The following is a 22,750-nucleotide window of genomic DNA, read 5'->3' on the forward strand; positions in this document are numbered from 1 at the left end:
ACAAAACGCAGAAATAAAATATAAAACATTAATTACCTTTGATGATATTCTTTGTTGGCACTCCTATATGTTCCATAAACATCACAATTGGGTCTTATTCCCGATTAAATCCGTCCATGTATGCCCAAAATATCCATTTGTATAGCCTGTCTGGTTCAGGAAAAAAGCTCTCTCCCAACACGCAACGTCATTTTTAAAAATTATATAAGTTGCCTATATTCTTTGACAAAACACTTCAACCTACTTTTGTAACCCAACTTTAGGTATTTGTAAACGTTAATAAGCGATCAAATTGATCACTGGGCGATCTGTATTCAATAGCAGCCACTCAAGAAAACAATGTCCCTTTTTCTCTCTTCCAAAATCGATTGCTGTAGGCTGGATGGAATGAAGGATCTATTTGTCATGACACAAAGGATTTTTGTCAATGAAAATGACGTTTTTGGCTACATCGTGTGGAAGCTGTAGGAATTGCAATCTCCGCCCTATTTAATTTGGTGCCCCTTAAACAATACATGCAAGTGGCGCATGGATATTTTTTTTTGTTTTCAGTGACCAGTTTTTCTTGCGCTTTTCGATGAAACACACGCTCTGTTATAGTCACAGCCGTGATGTAACCAGTTTTAGAAACTTCAGAGTGTTTTCTATCCACACATACTAATCATATGCATATACTATATTCCTGGCATGAGTAGCAGGATGCTGAAATGTTGCGCGATTTTTAACATAATGTTCGAAAAAGGAGGGGGTAGACTTAACAGGTTTGATGTACTAGCTCCACTTAGCCCTCTATTAAACTAGACGGAGTCGCCATTATATTGTTAATTCCCATCCAGTTCTTTCAGATCTATAGGGACCATAAACTTTTGTTTTTAGTCGGGGATCAAGAACCATAGGTGGCCATGGGAAATCGGAAATTGTTATCACAAATAGCATTCAAAAGTGGCTTAAACTATGATGCATTGTATTGAATAACTGTTTCAACTGTTATTTTGTATCTGCCCTAATCTATTCAAGTAAATTCATTTAAAAATGAAAGTAGGGAAAATATTCAAGTTAGATACATCATGTTCAGTGGTAACTCCCCCTCCATGCAATTTTTTCCCCCTCCAAGAATTATTTTGAAAGCGGATTTAGGCCTACTGTACTTCTACACAATTTAAAAGCTCTAAAATTCTATTATCACCTTGGCTGCTGTAGCTTCATTCACCTCAGTCGATAAGGGACATACTGTACATAACATTCTAGGACAAACACATGCCATAGAGCAATGAGCTGCAAGCACCAGAATTAAAAACTCTAGTTTAGTTTCCTATCAAGTCAAACAATAGTTTACTAGTCATCTTCCACCGCTTTCGTCAACTCAACTGAGAGAGAAATCACGCTGTTCAGTGTCACTTACTGCAGCTGCGCTCTGCATAGTCCTAAAGCCAGCTAGCCAATCACAGCCTTTGCCTGCTCAATGGCGTTCACATGGTCCTAAAGTCAGCCACTGAACTGCCAGAACAAACCCACCTCCTTTTATTTCCAATCTGAGCCAGATTGACTGCGCTCTGATCCAATGAGAATGGGGAGGCACCAATTTAGCCAGTGCTCCCCCCCACCCATACGGAGTAAAGCCCTCAGCTCCTATACAACACTCAACACTTCTCCCTGTTCCTCTCATCCCTTCTCTCCTCCCTTCCTAGCCCTCAGAGTTCCAAACAAACAGTGTGCTTGATCCCCTGATGTGGCCCTAATAGGAGATCGGGATCCATCCAGGGGGAGTTGGAGCTGTGTCTGGTCCATCTCTATTCTCTCATTACATTCAGTCTGGCCACATGTCTGCGTAGCCATGGCAATGTACATAAGGAGACTCATGACTTTTCATCAACACAAGGCCCTGATTGTCCGGCCCGTTAGTTCCTATGTTAGGTATTCATTAGTCTGAAATGTGTCCCCACTCTACCCCACTGCTGCCTCCCTCCTGGTGCAGGAAGGACACGTCTATTTCTTCCTTTCCTTCCTCTCACCCCCTCTCTTGCTCTAATGCTATTGCCTTCCCTCTCCTATCTGTCTCTCTTTCTTATTCATCCCCATCTTTCACTAATCTGCAATGCCTTCTGGGGTAGAACACTGCAACGCTTAGCACTCATCTTCTAGACCCTCTCTCTTCTGCTCTCCTTTCGCAGCCAATCGTCTCTGTCTTCCTCCCTCTAAGACGGTAGATAGCTCACAGATGCATCACACCACCAGGTCATAAGCATCATCACAGACAGTGCATGATTTCCTCATGGTTAGAATCATAATCAGGACTTTTCCAGATGTGAAAATTGCCCAGGCCGGTAGCTGTGCTTAATATACATACAGCCGGGAAGAACTATTGGATATAGAGTGACGTCAACTTACCAATATTATGACCAGGAATACGACTTTCCAAAGCGGGTCCTCGGTTTGGACGACCACCCAGGACAATGGATCTAATCCCAGAAGCCGACCCAAGACAACGGCGCCGCAGAAGGGGCAGATGGAGCGGCCTCCTGGTCAGACTCCGTAGACGTGCACATCGCCCGTTGCTCCCAAATATACTGCTCGCCAATGTTCACTCTCTTGACAACAAGGTAGACTAAATTTGAATCTGTTCAGCCACCGGGCTACTCCATGCATCGCGCCGACAGAGATAAACACCTCTCTGGGAAGAGGAAGGGCGGGGGTGTATGCTTCATGATTAACAACTCATGGTGTTATCATAACAACATACAGGAACTCAAGTCCTTCTGCTCACCCGACCTAGAATTCCTCACAATCAAATGCAGGCCATATTACCTACGAAGAGAATTCTCGTCAGTTATCATCACAGCTGTGTACATTCCCCCTCAAGAAGACACCAAGATGGCCCTCAAGGAACTCCATGGACTGGAAACTGGAAACCATATATCCTGTAGCTGTAGCTGGGGATTTTAACAAAGCAAAGTTGAGAACAAGGCTACCTAAATTTTATCAGCATATTGAATGCACTACGCATGGGGTAATACACTCGACCACTGCTACTCTAACTAAACCGTGGATGGATGGCGGCTTTCACTCAAAACTGAAAGTGCAAACCACGCATTAAACCATGGAAAGAGGTCTGGGAAAATGGCTGAATAGTAGTTATTCCCTCTGCAAGGCAAGTGAAATTCCGGTTCAGGGACAAAGTGTAGTCGCAATTCAATGGCTCAGACATGAGACGTATGTGGCAGGGTCTACAGGAAATCACGAACTACAGAAAGAAATCCAGCCACGTCATGGACATCGACGTCACACTTCCAGACAACCTAAACACTTTCTTTGCCCGCTTTGAGGATGATACACCGTTGCAGCCCGCTAACAATAACTGCACCCCCTCTCCGTGACTGACGTGATTAAAACGTTTAAATGTGTTAACTCTCGCAAGGCTGCTGGCCCAGACGACATCCCTAGCTGCGTTCTCTGAGCATGCGCAGACCAGCTGGCTGGTGTATTTATGGACATATTCAATCACTCGCTATCCCAGTTTGCTGTCCTCACATGCTTCAAGATGGCCACCATTGTTCCTGTACCCAAGAAGGCAAAGATAACTGAGCTAAATTACTACCGCCCCGTAGCACTCACTTCTGTCATCATAAAGTGCTTTGAGAGACTAGTCAAGGATCATATCACTTCCACCTTGCAGGTCACCCTAGACCCACTTCAGTTTGCATACCGCCCCAACAGGTCCACAGACGATGCAATCGCCATCACACTGCACACTGCCCTATCCCATTTGGATAAGAAGAATACCTATGTAAAAATGCTGTTCATTGACTACAGCTCGGCATTCAACACCATAGTACCTTTCAAGCTCATCATCAAGCTGGAGGCCCTGGGCCTCAACTCCGCCATATGTAATTGGGTCCTGGACTTTCTGACGGTCCGCCCCCAAGGTGGTGAAGGTAGGAAACAACATGTCCACCTTGCTGACCCTCAACACTGGGGTCCTACAAGGTTGCGTGCTCACCCCCCTCCTGTACTCCCTGTTCAACCACGACTGCGTGGCCATGCACGCCTCCAACTCAATCATCAAGTTTGCAGACTACACCACAGTAGTGGGCTTGATAACCAACAATGACGAGACAGCCTAGAGGGAGGTGAGGGCACTCGGAGTGTGGTGTCAGGAAAACAACCTCTCACTCAACATCAACAAAACAAAGGGGATGATCGTGGACATCAGGAAACCGCAGAGGGAGTACCCCCCTATCCACATCGAAGGGACAGCAGTGGAGAAAGGGGAAAGTTTAAGTTCCTCGGCATACATATCAACGACAAACTGAAATGGTCCACCTACACAGACAGTGTGGTGAAGAAGGCACAACAGCGCCTCTTCAACCTCAGAAGGCTGGAGAAATTTGGCTTGTCACCCAAAACCCTGACTAACTTTTACAGATCCACAATCGAGATCATCCTGTCTGGCTGTATCACATCGTGGTACAGCTACTGCTACTCCCTCAACAGCAAGGATCTCCAGAGGGTGGTGCGGTCTGCACAACACATCACCGGGGGCAAACTACCTGCCCTGCATGACACCTACAGGCCCAATGTCACAGGAAGGCAAAAAAGATGATCAAATACAACCACCAGTCACTGCCTGTTCACACCGCTACCATCCAGAAGGCGAAGTCAGTACAGGTGCATCAAAGCTTTGACAGAGAGACTGAAGAACAGCTTTTACCTCAAGGCCCTCAGACTGCTAAACAGCATCATTAGCTCAGAGAGGTTGCAGCCTACATGGAGACCCAATCACTGGCCACTTTAACAAATGGATCACTAGTCACTTTAAATAATGCCACTTTAAATAGTACCACTTGAATAATGTTTACATGTCTTACATTACTCATATTATATGTATATACTGTATTTTATACCATCTATTGCACCTTGCCTATGCCGCTCGGCCATTGCTCATCCATATATTTATATGTACATATTCTAATTCACTCTTTTTAGATTTGTGTGTATTGGGTAGTTGTTGGGGAATTGTTAGATCACTTGTTAGATATTACTGCACTGTCAGAACCAGAAGTACAAGCACTTCGCTACACTCGCATTAACATCTGCTAACCATGTGTATGTGACCAATAACTTTTGATTTGATTTGATATAGTAATACCTTTGCATTCCAATACCTTACACCAAGGAAACTTAGCTCTGAGGTGCAGTATGCAACTTCAGTGGGGGAAGAATGAGTCCATACCAATTGCAAAGCCACAAACACATACCAGCTAACAGAATGATGACACAAATGAGTATGAAAATGTATAGAGCTGGTTCACATGAGTATTGTGTGTATTCCACACTCATTCAGAAGCTGGTCTTGTTTACCAACTATGGTGGGGAAATCTAAGATCTGGATTACTTCCTGCTCCTCTGTTTCATTGGGAGGGGACTTGAATGGCCTTCTATAACTTCCTGTCCCTGTGATTACCAATCTTGTGTATATTTGCACTTCATTGTACCTGGGGAAATAGGTATTGTGAAAACACCTGCATGAATCCTTCTGGGATAGTTGGACATGGATACTGTACGTCCATACTTGAACGCAAGGTCTTATCCATACAGCGAAAGCAATGACATTTTCCCCCAATTTCATATAGCTTTGTATCTCGGACTGTGTCAATGTTTATTTTTACGTGGCATTTATATGCAGCCAGCCACCTATTAAATTGAAAGACAGACACAAACCGATGAAGGACAAAATGAACAACATGTGACCTTGAAAACAACCTGACAGCGAATCCAATCATTCCAGGGGGAAAATCTACAACAACAACAACAACAAGAGGCTATGTGATAGATATGAAGACGGCAACACTTGACAAGTAATCTCATTTCAGACGTCTGTACTATGACGCGGGCCAGATAGAGCTGTCCCATTTACTGCTGCGGGGGATGGGCATCAAAGCAGAGATTGAAACAGATAGTACAGTACAGTAGTGTATACACAGACTTACTGCGTTATAGGATTTCAGCTTAACTTCAGTAAGTATTAAGATTATTTTAGACAGTCATGCATTCAGTCATCTCATGGTACTACAAACACCTGAACTTCCCACAACCTAGTCCATTTAAAAACAAACTAACTGTGACAAAATTAATTTGATCATTTAGGCAAAATGTTGCACTTGGGATTTGAATTCTTCATACAGTATACAGTACCAGTCAAACGTTTGGACACACCTACGCATTCAAGGGTTTTTCTTTATTTTTACTATTTTCAAAGTTGTAGAATAACAGTGAAGACATCAAAACTATGAGATAACATTGAATCATTTCGTAACCAAAAAAGGGTTAAATAAATCAAAATATATTTTACATTTGAGATTCTTCAAAGTAGCCACCCTTTGCCTTGATGACAATTTTGCACGCTCTTGGTATTCTCTCAACCAGCTTCACCTGGAATGCTTTTCCAACAGTCTTGAAGGAGTTCCCACATACAGTGCCTTGCGAAAGTATTCGGCCCCCTTGAACTTTGCGACCTTTTGCCACATTTCAGGCTTCAAACATAAAGATATAAAACTGTATTTTTTTGTGAAGAATCAACAAGTGGGACACAATCATGAAGTGGAACGACATTTATTGGATATTTCAAACTTTTTTAACAAATCAAAAACTGAAAAATTGGGCGTGCAAAATTATTCAGCCCCCTTAAGTTAATACTTTTTAGCGCCACCTTTTGCTGCGATTACAGCTGTAAGTCGCTTGGGGTATATCTCTATCAGTTTTGCACATCGAGAGACTGACATTTTTTCCCATTCCTCCTTGCAAAACAGCTCGAGCTCAGTGAGGTTGGATGGAGAGCATTTGTGAACAGCAGTTTTCAGTTCTTTCCACAGATTCTCGATTGGATTCAGGTCTGGACTTTGACTTGGCCATTCTAACACCTGGATATGTTTATTTTTGAACCATTCCATTGTAGAATGGAAACGTTGCTTTATGTTTTGGATCATTGTCTTGTTGGAAGACAAATCTCCGTCCCAGTCTCAGGTCTTTTGCAGACTCCATCAGGTTTTCTTCCAGAATGGTCCTGTATTTGGCTCCATCCATCTTCCCATCAATTTTAACCATCTTCCCTGTCCCTGCTGAAGAAAAGCAGGCCCAAACCATGATGCTGCCACCACCATGTTTGACAGTGGGGATGGTGTGTTCAGCTGTGTTGCTTATACACCAAACATAACGTTTTGCATTGTTGCCAAAAAGTTCAATTTTGGTTTCATCTGACCAGAGCACCTTCTTCCACATGTTTGGTGTGTCTCCCAGGTGGCTTGTGGCAAACTTTAAACAACACTTTTTATGGATATCTTTAAGAAATGGCTTTCTTCTTGCCACTCTTCCATTAAGGCCAGATTTGTGCAATATACGACTGATTGTTGTCCTATGGACAGAGTCTCCCACCTCAGCTGTAGATCTCTGCAGTTCATCCAGAGTGATCATGGGCCTCTTGGCTGCATCTCTGATCAGTCTTCTCCTTGTATGAGCTGAAAGTTTAGAGGGACGGCCAGGTCTTGGTAGATTTGCAGTGGTCTGATACTCCTTCCATTTCAATATTATCGCTTGCACAGTGCTCCTTGGGATGTTTAAAGCTTGGGAAATCTTTTTGTATCCAAATCCGGCTTTAAACTTCTTTACAACAGTATCTCGGACCTGCCTGGTGTGTTCCTTGTTCTTCATGATGCTCTCTGCGCTTTTAACAGACCTCTGAGACTATCACAGTGCAGGTGCATTTATACGGAGACTTGATTACACACAGGTGGATTGTATTTATCATCATTAGTCATTTAGGTCAACATTGGATCATTCAGAGAACCTCACTGAACTTCTGGAGAGAGTTTGCTGCACTGAAAGTAAAGGGGCTGAATAATTTTGCACGCCCAATTTTTCAGTTTTTGATTTGTTAAAAAAGTTTGAAATATCCAATAAATGTCGTTCCACTTCATGATTGTGTCCCACTTGTTATTGATTATTCACAAAAAAATACAGTTTTATATCTTTATGTTTGAAGCCTGAAATGTGGCAAAAGGTCGCAAAGTTCAAGGGGGCCGAATACTTTCACAAGGCACTGTATATACTATGTATAATTGTGTGTTTAAGTCTGTAAATATCTTTTCTTAAGTGGCAGAATATACTGTATACTGTGTTATTACTCACAAATGGTACCTCAGTAAAATATATCCTTCTTCACTACTTATCCACCTTCCAAACAACTATCAAAAGTATTTACTATAATGATTAATCAATGTGAGCTCAAAAACCTTCACTACATCTAAGATGGAGAGTTCCATACGGGAAATTAAGGTGTCCTGTGACTTCCTGTTTCGTGTTTACTTGCCCATTATTTATTTGGGACTTGATTGAAGACTCGAAGGTTAAGACTTGAGACTTTATCCCATCTCTGGGATGTACACAATCAACTACACTCTTATGTGTCATGTGTATAAACGTGTGTGTGTGTGTGCTTGTGTGTGTGTGTGTGTGTGTGTGTGTGTGTGTGTGTGTGTGTGTGTGTGTGTGTGTGTGTGTGTGTGTGTGTGTGTGTGTGTGTGTGTGTGAGAGTGTGTGTGTGCGCTCATGCATGCATGTGTGTGCACTTACGTTGTCCCTCTGGCTGTCCCCGACCCGGGCATTCTTTTGCATTGTGTGTTCCGCCTCTCAGACTTGGGGCCTTCGATCACACTGAGCAATACAGACAGGGGACTGTTGAGAAAAGGAAAGGCCCATAGAGATGCTTTATTCATTTCTATAATTATATACATCTCACCATATAAGCTTGAGTTCCAATGCTTCTGCTTCAGGTAATGTTTGGCCAGGAATAAATAATACAGCATTGTTATTCACAGAAAAGGTATAATATTAAGTCTAACCTTACTACTGTCTGGTACAAGACTTTGAAAAGAAAGTAGACTTTAAGCTGCTGATCATTTTCAGGAACTGTTTCTGTAGCAGAGTAGGTAGTCTGTTTTTCACAACTGTTTTGGGGACTATACTGCACGGTGGTATACAAAACCTTGGTGAAATCTGTCAATAATAAAAGCAAAATTTGTCAGGATCTTTTAGGTTTTGACACTCACTGTAAGCAAGTAGTTTACACCAAAGTTTCAGCCATGGGCAAATCTCAAACGACACTTTTCCTCATCTAATCTCTTCCTAATCCAGTCATTGTAGATGCAGACCAAGTAATCAACTGAGACAAATCAGTTGATTCAGTTCGCATGGGGGTTATGTGACCTGAGTACATTTGTCTCCACGGCAACCAAACTGGGTTTGTGTGTGTGTGTGTGTGTGTGTGTGTGTGTGTGTGTGTGTGTGTGTGTGTGTGTGTGTGTGTGTGTGTGTGTGTGTGTGTGTGTGTGTGTGTGTGTGTGTGTGTGTGTAAACCAGCATATTACCTGTGAGTAAGGAGCTGTGCTATACTCCACTGACCCATTAGCCTACATTAGAGCCCAGGTGGTAAAAGTCTATAAATTACCAGCCAGTATTCAATCCTACTCTATTTCTAAAGCCTACTGTAATAACCCCCATTTCCACCAGCCATGCACACAATTACAGGGCAAGGGACCAAGGTGAGCAAATACTAGTTTGTTTTGCTGTCCCTATTACGCTAAGTGGACTTGGAGAAAATAATAATCCATGTTTGTTTTACTGGGCACTAATAGGTTCAATCTAGATATAAAACCACAACAAACAACAGATTAGGATTAACCTCAGGTGGCACGGAGGTTAACAACAGCAGAGTACTGGCCAACTACTGTGGTCAAGACAAGCACTGGTACTACTAGCAACAACAATGTGACGTCATCTTATAAGTATGGGTGGATCTCTATTGTTCTCCAAACGCTGATGAAGGCTGCAGCTGAAACTTGTCCACTTGTTTTTACCTCTGCTGCTAAAAAAGAAGACATTAAAACTTTAAGTATATTTCAGTGTGTGAGGGTTTTTCCTTTCTTCCAGTATATGCCTTTTGAACCCGGCACCCAAATATATTTGTTGACTACAAACATTTGAGCTGAGCATGCCAATTTCCCTTTCTACTAACAACAGGTTATATGTAAAAAATACATACCAGGCCAGTGCTTATATGTATATTACACACAGTGTATATTGTCTTTTTTAGGAGGTTACACACAAAAGAGATACACCTCTTGTTATAATCAGTGCAAAGTGGATCTTCCTGTTGTTGATATTTACACCTACACTCTTAGAAAAAAGGGTTCTAAAGGGGTTATTCGGCTCTCCCCGTAGAATAACTATTTTTGGTTCCATGTAGAACCCTCTGTGGAAATGGTTCTACATTTAACCCAACAGGGTTATGCCTAGAACCAAAGGGGTTCTACCTGTAATAAAAAAATATCCTTCAAAGGGTTCTCCTATGTGGACAGCCGTAGAACCCTTTTAGGTTCTAGATAGCAACTTGTTTTTCTATGTGGAATGGAAAGTTCAATCAAAAACATGTTCTTCCTTATTAGAACCAAACACATTTCAATCTTGTGCTTCTTGCTGTTATCTACCTGAGAATAGTTTAATGACGGTCCACAGAAGGCACAGTTAATCTCTGTGCTCTACTCTGCTCCTTGGTCTCCACACTGTGACAATAGATTTAAATCCTCTGTAGTTTTTACTCTGCAAAATGTATATATTTCTTCAAACTGGGCTTAATTGTACCACAATGGCTACAACAATGGATTTAGGACCATTTAAGGATATTACGCTACCTGTCTACACCGTCAATGTCAACAACAATACTGAATCAAGGCCATTCCAATGTGTTAGCTGTCACGGATCCCTCCGGAACTATCCTTACACACACCTGGCCCCTATTCCCACAGATTGTATTTGTATATATGTGCCATTTGGTTTCCATTGGGCTGTTGATTATTGTTACTAAGTCTGTTGGTGCGTGTGAGTACCTGTGCTGTGTGTTTTGGCTTTCGTGCCGTTGTGGATTGAGCAGATGATTACTTACGGTCCCGTCCCGTGTGTTAATCATTGTGCGCATGTGTTATTTATTCGAGGTACCCCTCGCTCTTTTGTTTTAGGTTTCTACCCTGATTTGTTACATGTTTGTTTGGTCTTCATCTCTGTGCCTTTACACGGTACGCCATAATTTGTGCTTAATAAAAAAAACGTATTATGCATTCCTGCGCCTGTCTCCCGAATAATTTATACCAGCGTGACATTAGCTCTCATCAGCAGAGAGAATGTACTTTAAATGAGAGCCACGACACAAAGTATATCTTCCACTCCAGTCCTCTCCTCTGGACAATCTACACTAAATACAGCCGTAGCAACAGGACGCCCACACAATTATCACAGAGTCTTTGGTCAGTGGCTGCCTGCTCATCGATTTGACTGTGGAGAGCGCAGCATAATTGGTCATGGTGCCAGAGCCCCTGTGGGACATTACTGAAGAGCCACAAACACACAGTGAGTTCAGCCTTGTTGCTATTGTCAGGCAAGGAGTGCAAAGGTAAACACTTTTTTTTATTTTAAATAATTAAACCTCACAGTTTGAAGCTGTGATACCCAAGAAGGGGGAAGGGAAATGTTGCTGTGTGTTGCATTGATTGTATTGATTGAATTGAGGCTCCATGAGAACTGTATTTGTGTTACTTTGAAACAGTGTCTTGTGCCATGAGTGCACATGCAGGGTTGAGGCAATGTTGCTGTTGTACTAAAGTCACAAAAACCAACAGAGCTTAGCTTGACAATATTAGCTTGATAATATTGGTGTAGTAGTGATTGCTCAAACCCCAAGGATTCCCATGAGAACTGTTTGTGAACAAGGTTATACCAGGCAGAATAGGACTTCTGCTGTGAGCCAGATGAGGCAGTAGGCTTCTACTACAGACCAACTTCATTAATTACTGATTGACTGACTACTAGTCTTTCGTCATTGACTGACATTTTGAACAATTACAGCACAGTAAAGTATTTTTCAGGCAGGATTTAAAAGTGCACTGGTATTGTAGCTAAAGCAAGGATTCAATTAACCTTGGAACTTTTGGGGGGTTATTCAGAAGCTACATACAAACCGTTATGAATTCATTACAAACACCACTCTCTATACAATGCCACATTAAACAGGCTGATGTAGAAATTGAAAAGGCAATACAGAAGATGAATCTATGAAGTGAAAAGAAAGTAGGACAGTGAGTCTGGAGCAGGAGAGAGAGTTCTGGGATACATAGAGGGAGAGCGAGAGAGTGGGGGGGAGAAAGAGCATTATTCATGCAATATATTATTCAACCTGTTATTCATGCTCAGACAGAGGACAAAAGCCTTTTTACATGCAAATATTAAATTAAAAATCCATGGGTGTTAATGTATGTTAATCACGAGTCAGCTGTCACAGGTGTTGGGTTTGTTTATTTCGTTATAGAAGTGATCTTGTCTAAGCTAAAACTCTGTGCCTGTTTGTGCAAATTAAAGTGACCAAACTTAATATGGGAATGAACATGCACGGTAAAATTTGTACAAAAATGTTGTCAATAATTCTTTCTGTTTGCAACAGATCCTTGTATTCTGTTTGACCTTAGCAGTTCAAGCTGACATCGTACAAGACTAAACACACATGCGCGTGCGCACGTACACACACACATAGTACAATAAACAGGTGAGCTGTCACCTATGCTCCAGTTATCATATGGCACACTCACGTCTCAGTCCTTGTGACATCACAACAACGCCTGCCTCGTCAACTCAGCTGGCCTCGCTGTGAAGAGCTACCATTCTGTAATGAGCTGTCTTCACTAGAGCTGAGACTCAGGGTCTCTGCAGGGTGGACACACTGCAGGGTGGACACACATCACACGCCTATCCCACTCATGCAAAACCACTGGCAGTGTGTGTGGTTGTGTGCATGTGTGTGCGTGTGTGTGTAGGGGTGGGGATTGGGGTCTGGGGGCGGCAGACTTTATGTGGGAGACGATGGGGGGTTGATTCGTCAGGTCTAGCATCAGTTCTGAATGACTCACCAATTGTATCCTACTGTGTCTGAAACAGAGTGACGAGATTGTAGATTGCAATCTACAGGCCATTGACTAAGGACAGAAGGGAAGGGAACTTAAATTATGCCCACAGTCCACCATTTCTCTGGCTGTCCTTTTGATACATTCTCTGTTACGTTTTTCAATTAACTTTCTGCCATCTTTTGGAGAGGGATGAGAGAGGGATGAATGTTTCCATAGAATCACATTAGATGTGTGGACATTAATGAGCTGAGATATGGCTCTCCACTGCTAAAGGTCACGGAGTATGTGTAATACGCGTCACATCAAACAGCTACTAGAATACTTTATGAGACATCTACGACTCCTCTCCAATTGTTGAACTCCCTCTGCCCCGTTATTGAATCATTCCTCAGGACCATCACATCCTCTTACTCTAGTCATTGTATTAGGCCAAATTAGTTGAAGCTGAGCACACAGTACAATGAAGAGGGTGCTAGGCTTCGTACTGTATCATTTATATACTGTGTAAACTATCTGACAGAGCTTACAGTAACACATTGCTGATTCTACAGCATTTATTGACCAATCAAAACAGAAGCTGCACTGTGGGGTGCCCGCAGCCTGTGATGCTGTCATGTTACTGTAATGGGAGATGACATCAACAGATTATATCAGCGTCTCATGGATGTTACAACAGCACTGGCCTGTTAACAGTAAGGCATCTGCTTTTAATATACTGTACTTTCTATCCCTCATTTACTTAAGTGTTTCCTTTATTTTGGCAGTAACCTGTAAATGTCTTTAAACACATATAAGATCACTGAACCTTTATGGGTGGGAAAGAGTTTCAGAAGATTTATAGTCCATGGACGCAATACAAAACCGGAGAAAATAATAATAGGCTGACCACTTTCCTCAGAACAAAATTGGTATTATCAACAGATAGGTATGCTTCTTTCCAACACTTTTATTTTGAACAAAATTACAACCCATGCCAAATTACACTGCTTTGAAATCGATTGGCTGTGCTCTCTTTGTGCTGTCCTCTTAGATTTCTACCTGTCCTCTCCAATGTATGTCATTTCTATGGGCAGAAATTAGGCTCATCTACTCTGCGTCCTTTAATTTACCTAGACGTCAGAATAAATCATCATACTGTTTTTAGCAATTTATGTTACTCTTCAATATCACAAACCCCAAAGCAAGTCAAGGGGAGGAAAATAGGATTATTCGAAGAGGACAAATCATACAGGGAGGTAGATGGTCATTATCCCCTGTCCTCAGTGATGCTCTTTCAGGGATTCTCTCCTGTGGTTCTCTCCCCAGAACAAAGGGACAGCATGTCGTTTTATAACCCAGCCCTAGCCTGTTGTTGACCAATTAGAATTTGTTACAATAAAACTAGCCAATGGTCAAATAACAAGTATCCTATTTCAGAAGACATATTCCCCCCCATGTCTCTGAACCATTGATCAATATTTCCCTATTACAGAAAAAACACTATTTCCATTGATCGTTAGTTCTAGTCCTCTTGACCTCTCGTACTCTGTCTCTGCGTTGTGTATTTATCTTCGACATATTCTTACACTATTGACTCAATAATTGTGTTTTGTCCATTAAGTGCCTTGCCAAGATAACTGGTGATCCATTCTTGAAACTAAATGGATTCTGGGGAGAGGACAGGAGACTAGCCTAAAGGTAAAGCCAAGCTGAGAGTAGTGTTGGGAATAGGAATGGGCTTTGCTACTTTTCCAGCTACTCCACTGACTGAAATGACAACAAAGAAAGTGATTAAACTGCAGCTCCTCCAAGTGGCAGCAGCAGAAAACAGACTATCAGAAAATAGGACAAAGAAAACACAAACTTCAAAAAGTGAAATCTAAGAAATCCTAAATATCTTATATTGAGTGATAGGCTAATTCACTTATCGGTGCGACATGGAGAAATGCTCTGCCATTTCCTGGTTGCTAAAATTTTAATAGTTCTCCTCATTTCAGTTTATGTAACAAAACAAGCAAGTGTAGAGAATCATTGTACCATCTAAATGGCCGGGAGCGTACCCGGAGTTGAAGCCCGTTCACCTACTCACCAACAACATATACAGCGCATTCGGAAAATATTCAGACCCCTTGACTTTTTCCGCATTCTGTTGGGTTACAACCTTATTCTAAGATTGTCCCATAATAACAAAGCAAAAACCAGTTTATTAAAAATGCAGAAATATCACATTTACATAAGTATTCAGACCCTTTAGTAAGTACTCTGGCAGCGATTAATGCCTGAATAGGAGTTTCTCCCATTCTTCTCTGCAGATCCTCTCAAGCTCTGTCAGGTTGACAGGCACACACCTTTCTATATAAGGTCCCAGAGTTGACAGTGCATGTCAGTGCAGAAATGAGATCCCTGGTGAAAACCTGCTCCAGAGCGCTCAGGACCTCAGACTGGGGCGAAGGTTCACCTTCCAACAGGACAACAACCCTAAGCACACAGCCAAGACAACGCAGGAGTGGCCCAGCCAGAGCCCGGACATGAACCCGATCAAACATCTCTGGAGAGACCTGAAAATAGCTGTGCAGCGACACTCCCCATCCAACAGAGCTTGAGAGGATCTGCAAAGAAGAATGGGTGAAACTCCCCAAATACAAGTGTGCCAAGCTTGTAGCGTCATACCCAAGAAGACGTGAGGCTGTAATCGCTGCCAAAGGTGCTTCAACAAAGGTGTTTCAAGTACTGAGTAAAGGGTCTGAATACTTCTATAAAGGTGATATTTCAGTTCTACTATTTTAATACATTTGCAAAAATGTCAAAAATGTATATACAGTACCAGTCAAAAGTTTGGACACACCTACTCATTCAAGGGTTTTTCTTTATTTTTACTATTTTCTACATTGTAGAATAATAATGAAGACATCAACATTATGGAATAACTTACACCACCGTTAAAAAGTTTGGGGCTCACGTTAAAATAACATCAAATTGATCAGAAATACAGTGTAGACATTGTTAATGCTGTAACAGACTATTGTAGCTGGAAATGGCTTTTTCTTTGAAACTCTGCCTAGAAGGCCAGCATTTCGGAGTCGCCTTTTCACTGTTGACATTGAGACGGGTGTTTTGCGGGTACTATTTAACGAAGCTGCTAGTTGAGGACTTGCAAGGCGGCTGTTTCTCAAACTAGACACTCAAATGTACTTGTCCTCTTGCTCAGTTGTGCACCGGGGCCTCCCACTCCTCTCTCTATTCTGGTTAGGGCCAGTTTGCGCTATTCTGTGAAGGGAGTAACACAGCGTTGTATGAGATCTTCAGTCTCTTGGCAATTTCTCGCATGGAATAGCCTTCATTTCTCAGAACAAGAATAGACTGATGAGTTTCAGAAGAAAGGGCTTTGTTTCTGGCCATTTTGAGCCTGTAATCAAACCCACAAATGTTGATGCTCTAGATACTCAACTAGTTTAAAGGTCAGTTTTATTGCTTCTTTAATCAGAACAACAGTTTTCAGCTGAGTGCAAAAGGGTTTTCTAATGCTCCATTAGCCTTTTAAAATGAAACTTTAAAAAATGATTTCAACTTTATTTAACCAGGTAAGCTAGTTGAGAACAAGTTCTCATTTACAACTGCAACCGGGCCAAGATAAAGCAAAGCAGTGCGACACAAACAGCAACACAGAGTTACACATGGAATAAGCAAGCTTACAGTCAATAACACAATAGAAAAAAAAAGAAAGTCTACATAAAGTGTGTGCAAATGGCATGAGGAGGTAAGGCAATAAATAGGCCATAGTAGCGAAGTAATTACAATTTAGCAAATTAACACTGGAGTGACAAATGATCAGATGGTCATGTGCAGGTAGAGATACTGGTGTGCAAAAGAGCAGAAAAGTAAATCAATAAAAACAGTATTGGGATGAGATAGGTAAATTGGGTGGGCTATTTACCGATGGACTATGTACAGCTGCAGCGATCGGTTAGCTGCTCAGATAGCAGATGTTTAAAGTTAGTGAGGGAGATAAAAGTCTCCAACTTCAGTGATTTTTGCAATTCATTCCAGTCACAGGCAGCAGAGAACTGGAAGGAAAGACGGCCAAATGAGATGTTGGCTTTAGGGATGGTCAGTGAGATACACCTGCTGGAGTGCGTGCTACGGGTGGGTGTTGCCACCGTGACCAGTGAACTGAGATAAGGCGGCGCTTTACCTAGCGTGGACTTGTAGATGACCTGGAGCCAGTGGGTCTGGCGACGAATATGTAGCGAGGGCCAGCCGACTAGAGCATACAGGTCGCAGTGGTGGGTGGTATAAGGTGCTTTAGTAACAAAACGGATGGCACTGTGATAAACTGCATCCAGTTTGCTGAGTAGAGTATTGGAAGCTATTTTGTAGATGACATCACCTCTAACCAGGCCTGTCAGCTCTGAACACATTATAACCCTCAATATTAATATCAGCGACCAGAATGTCCCCAGAGATCCAAGTTTCAGTCAATACCAGAATGTCCGGATTCGTCTGCATAGCCCAGATCTTGATTTAATCCAGTTAAGGAAGTAAGCACCTAATGTTCTGATGCATCATCCCAAGTTCTGGAGTCTCCATCAGGCCTTGTCTGATGGTTGATGTTGATATAGTTGGTATGGCTATAAGATTGTATAGAACTGCACCATTTGGTCTATCCCTATTATTAATAGAGGAAGGAGTAGAAATGTGAATTACTTTTCCAAGGTTAGCACCATAGGGCCTGAGGCCGCAGCCAATGTCAATATGAGGAACTCTCCGAGTAACCAATGATGGAATGTTATAAACTGACTTACATGGGCTTTGGTTGCTATCGTGCAACAGCCCAAGCCCTCTACGTGATTTGAAAGTTCAAGTTTATGGAATTCATATTTGAACTAAAAGCAATGGTCTTCTCTTTTGAGTTATCTAATAGCAGATCTAAGAGTGGAGTTCAAATGAATGGGTACACGATAACAACTGACAACGCTCCTGGCAGTATACTGTAGACAACAGTACAACGATAACGCTTAGAAAGGATGGGAGTTATTACCTGAGCCGGGCTTGGTCCGTCTCTGAGTCAATATCATAACACTGCCTTGAAAATTGCCTCCTAATATATTGTTTCCTAATATTGTACATATCTATGTGTTGCTTCGTTGGCCTGGGCTATTGTTTGTTTGAATTAAGCCCAGATTGATTTTAGTTTGTCAGAATAGCCACTCATTTAGGCAATTTGTGTGGTATTAAAAAATATTCAGCTAATGTCTTCTGTCATGTAAATGACATCGAATTGCATAAAAAGCTTTTTTAAAAGGCCAAATTGTGTAAATCCTAAAAACACCTCTGCTCATAAAAAAAAACAAAGCCCCAGGGCCTATGATTTATTAATCCAGCCCTAGCTGTGAAATGTACTTTCATTAACCTAAAATATTGTATTTTCAGCTGGTGTACAAAACTGAAAGTAAAAGATGGGAAGCATAGGCACATAAACAAATCTAACTCTTCTTAAACTTGCTTTCAGTGAGAATGACAGACATATAACTCACATTTCTATGTGCATTTGGTCAGGTCGCCCAAAAAGTTACATAGTGCAGCTTCAAAATGTGTTTTTTTCCCTGTTTTTCTTACCAAGCTAAATTATTTAATGACATTGGCAGATACTTTTGTTTACTTTAATCTAAAAAAGGCTTAATACAAGTAATTTATCTTATTTCAATGTATTTTTCAATATATTTGACCTTAACCATCTTGTTAAGGTAAAACACACTGAGTGTACAAAACATTAGGAACATATTGAGTTTCATCCCTTTTGCCCTCAGAACAGCCTCAATTCGTTGGGCATGGACTCCACAGGGATGCTGGCCCATGTTGACTCCAATGCTTCCCACAGTTGTCAAGTTGGCTGGATGTCCTTTCGGTGGTGGACCATTCTTGATACACACGGGAAACTGTTGAGCGTGAAAAACCCAGATGCATTGCAGTTCTTGACACACTCAAACCAGTGTGCCTGGCACCAACTACCATATCCGGTTCAAAGTCACTTAAATATATTGTCTTGCCCATTCAGCCTCTAAATGGCACACATACAAAATCTATGTCTCAATAATGATTGTTTCAAGGCTTAAAAATCTTTCTTTAACTGTCTCCTCTCCTTCATCTACTGATTGAAGTGGATTTAACAGGTGACATCCAGAAGGGATCATAGCTTTCACCTGGATTCACCTGGTCAGTCTATGTCATGGAAAGAGCAAGTTTTGTACACTCATTGTATATGGTAAAATATATTAGCTTAAAAAAACATATATGACTCAGTATAAGATATTTAGGCTTGTTTAGATTTCACTTTTTGCAGTGTAGGCAATAAGGCAGGCAAGCAATAAGGCAGTTCCTGACATCCACTCTAGAACATGTGGGATCCCAAATGTTCATTATGCTCAAGATAAAATAAATGTATAAAAATTCCATACCTGCAGATGTAATTACCAAAGGTATAGTGTCTTCGGGAAGTATTCAGACCCCTTGAGTTTTTCCACATGTTGTTACATTACAGCCTTGTTCTAAAATTGATCAAATACTTACAAAAGTATTCAGGCCCTTAGCTATGAGACTCGAAATTGAGCTCAGGTGCATCCTGTTTCCATTGGTAATCCTTGAGATGTTTCTACAACTTGATTGGAGTCCACCTGTGGTCAATTCAATTGATTGGACATGATTTGGAAAGGCACACACCTGTCTATATAAGGTGTCACAGTTGACAGTGCATGTCAGAGCAAAAACCAAGCCATGAGGTGGAAGGAATTGTCCTTAGAGCTCCAAGACAGGATTGTGTCGAGGCACAGATCTGGGGAAGGGTACCAAAACTTTTCTGCAACATTGAAGGTCCCCAAGAACACAGTGGCCTCCATCATTCTCAAATGGAAGAAGTTTGGAACCACCAAGACTCTTCCTAGAGCTGGCCGCCCGGCCAAACTGAGCAATCGTGGGAGAAGGTCCTTGGTTAGGGAGGTGACCAAGAACCCGATTGTCACTCTGACAGAGCTCCAGAGCTCCTCTGTGGAGATGGGAGAACCTTCCCGAAGGACAACTATCTCTGCAGTACTCCACCAATCAGGCCTTTATGATAGAGTGGCCAGACTGAAGACACTCCTCAGTAAAAGGTGCATGACAGACCGCTTAGAGTTTGCCAAAAGGTACCTAAAGACTCTCAGACTGTGAGAAACAAGATTCTCTGGTCTGATGAAACCAAGATTGAACTCTTTGGCCTGAATGCCAAGCGTCACGTCTGAAGAATACCTGGCACCATCCCTATGGTGAAGCATTGTGGTGGCAGCATCCTGCTGTGGTGTTGTTTCTCAGAGGCAGGGACTGTAGGAGACTAGTCAGGATAAAGGCAAAGATGAACGGAGCAAATACAGAGAGATCCTTGATGAAAACCTGCTCCAGAGCGCTCAGGACCTCAGACTGGGGTGAAGGTTAATCTGAATATAGCTGTGCAGAAATGCTCCACATCCAACTTGGCAGAGCTTGAGAGAATCTGCAGAGAAGAATGCGAGAAACTCCCCAATACAGGTTTGCCAAGCTTGAGCGTTATACCCAAGAAGACTAGAGACTGTAATCGATGCCAATGGTGCTTCAACAAAGTACTGAGTAAAGGGTCTGAATACTTTAACTGTGATATTTCCGTTTTTTATTTTTAGAAATTAGCAAACATTTTTTATTTTTAAAAATGTATTTTATTTGTCATTATGGGATATTGTGTGTAGATTGATGAGAAGGGAAAACAATGTAATCAATTTTAGCATAAGGCTGTAACCTAACAAAACTCAAGGGGTCTGAATACTTTCCGAAGGCATTGTATATACTGTATCTTATATTAGTTCCAAGGTGTTAACCAATACAGTGCCTTCTAGTTTAGGGGCTCCCAGACTTTTTCACTCAGGCCCCCCTTTCAGCATTAGAGGAACATCAAATGTTAGCTGACATGTGCTAATTGATCTGTACATTTCTGAAAAGTTATGAACAGCTATCTAAGGTATGCAATGACTGACATGACAAGAGGAACTGATGATGCACTACCCAATTTCGAAATCGCACCTTGTGCATTCTACTTTTACAAAGTTCAAGAGCAAGTTTAAAACCAGACCAGCAAGTTTAAAACCAGAGTTCCTTAAAAAATAAATATATACACTACCGGTCCAAACTTTTAGAACACCTACTCATTCAAGGGATTTTCTTTAGTTGTATTATTTTCTACATTGTAGAATAATAGTGAAGACATCAGAACTATGAAATAACACATATGGAATCACATAGTAACCAAAAAAGTGTTAAACGAATCAAAATATATTTTCCATTTGAGATTCTTGAAATAGCCACCCTTTGTCTTGATGACAGCTTTGCACGCTCTTGGTATTCTCTCAACCAGCTTCACCTGGAATGCTTTTCCAACAGTCTTGAAGGAGTTCCCACATCTGCTAAGGACTTGTTGGCTGCTTCACTCTGCGGTCCGACTCATCCAAAACCATCTCAATTTGGTTGAGGTTGGGTGATTGTGAAGGTCAGGTCATCTGATGCAGCACTCCACCACTCTCCTTCTTGGTCAAATAGCTCTTACACAGCCTGGAAGTGTGTTTGGTCATTGTCCTGTTGAAAAACAAATGATAGTCCCACTAAGCCCAAACCAGATGGGATGGCGTATCGCTGCAGAATGCTGTGGTAGCCATGCTGGGTAAGAGTGCCTTGAATTAAAAATAAATCACAGACAGTGTCACCAGCAAAGCACCCCCACACCATAACACCTCTTCCTCCATGCTTTACAGTGAGAACCACACATGCAGAGATCATCCGTTCACCCACACCGCATCTCACAAAGACACTGCAGATGGCACCAAAAATCACAATTTTGGACTTATCAGACCAAAGGACAAATTTCCACCTGTCTAATGTCCATTGCTCGTGTTTATTGGCCCAAGCAAGTCTCTTCTTATTATTGGTGTCCTTTAGTAGGTGCTTCTTTGCAGCAATTTGACCATGAAGGCCTGATTCACACAGTCTCCTCTGAACAGTTGATGTTGAGATGTGTCTGTTACTTGAACTCTGTGAAGCATTTATTTGCCATTTCTGAGGCTGGTGACTCTGATGGCGGTCCTCGATAGAGCCAGTTTCATCATAGCGCTTGATGGCTTTTGTGACTGCACTTGAAGAAACTATAAAAGTTCTTGACATTTTGCGGCTTGACTGACCTTCATGTTTTAAAGTAATGATGGACTGCCGTTACTCTTTGCCTATTTGAGCTGGTCTAGCCATAATATGGACATGGTCTTTTACCAAATAGAGCTATTTTTTGTATACCCCCCTACCTTGTCATGACACAACTGATTTGCTCAAACAAATACATTTTAAAGAAGGCACACCTGTTAATTGAAATGCATTCCAGGTGACTACCTCATGAAGCTGGTTGAGAGAATGCCAAGAGTGTGCAAAGCTGTCATCAAGGCAAAGGTAAAGATAAAGGTAAAGATAAAATATATTTTGATTTGTTGAACCCTTTTTTGGTTACTACATGATTCCATATGTGTTATTTCATAGTTTTGATGTCTTCACTATTATTCTACAATGTAGAAAATAGTAAATATAAAGAAAAACCCTTGAATGAGTAGGTGTTCTAAAACCTTTGACTGGTAGGGTATATTATTTTATTTTAAATTTTTCTGGGGGGACTCAGTATAGGAACCACTGTTCTAGTGTACAAATTAACAAGGGCAAAATAGCTCTTACAGTTG

The 22,750-nt window shown here is 41.6% G+C and overlaps 1 protein-coding gene across 1 annotated transcript in view; it reads right to left on the minus strand.

Annotated features, from left to right (window-relative positions):
* The window catches only part of LOC149982787 (3',5'-cyclic-AMP phosphodiesterase 4D-like), a 75,960-nt gene that overhangs the window by 31,677 nt on the left and 21,533 nt on the right, over positions 1-22,750 (minus strand). Inside the window, exon 2 of the mRNA XM_090237177.1 lies at positions 8,626-8,727. Within this exon, the coding sequence (XP_090093303.1) occupies positions 8,626-8,667 (42 nt within the window). The 5' untranslated portion in view covers positions 8,668-8,727. The remainder of the gene's footprint in view (positions 1-8,625; positions 8,728-22,750) is intronic.

The sequence above is a fragment of the Oncorhynchus mykiss genome, chromosome 6, assembly GCF_057628025.1.
Source record: "Oncorhynchus mykiss isolate SJ-2025 chromosome 6, ASM5762802v1, whole genome shotgun sequence".
NCBI classification, from domain to species: domain Eukaryota; kingdom Metazoa; phylum Chordata; class Actinopteri; order Salmoniformes; family Salmonidae; genus Oncorhynchus; species Oncorhynchus mykiss.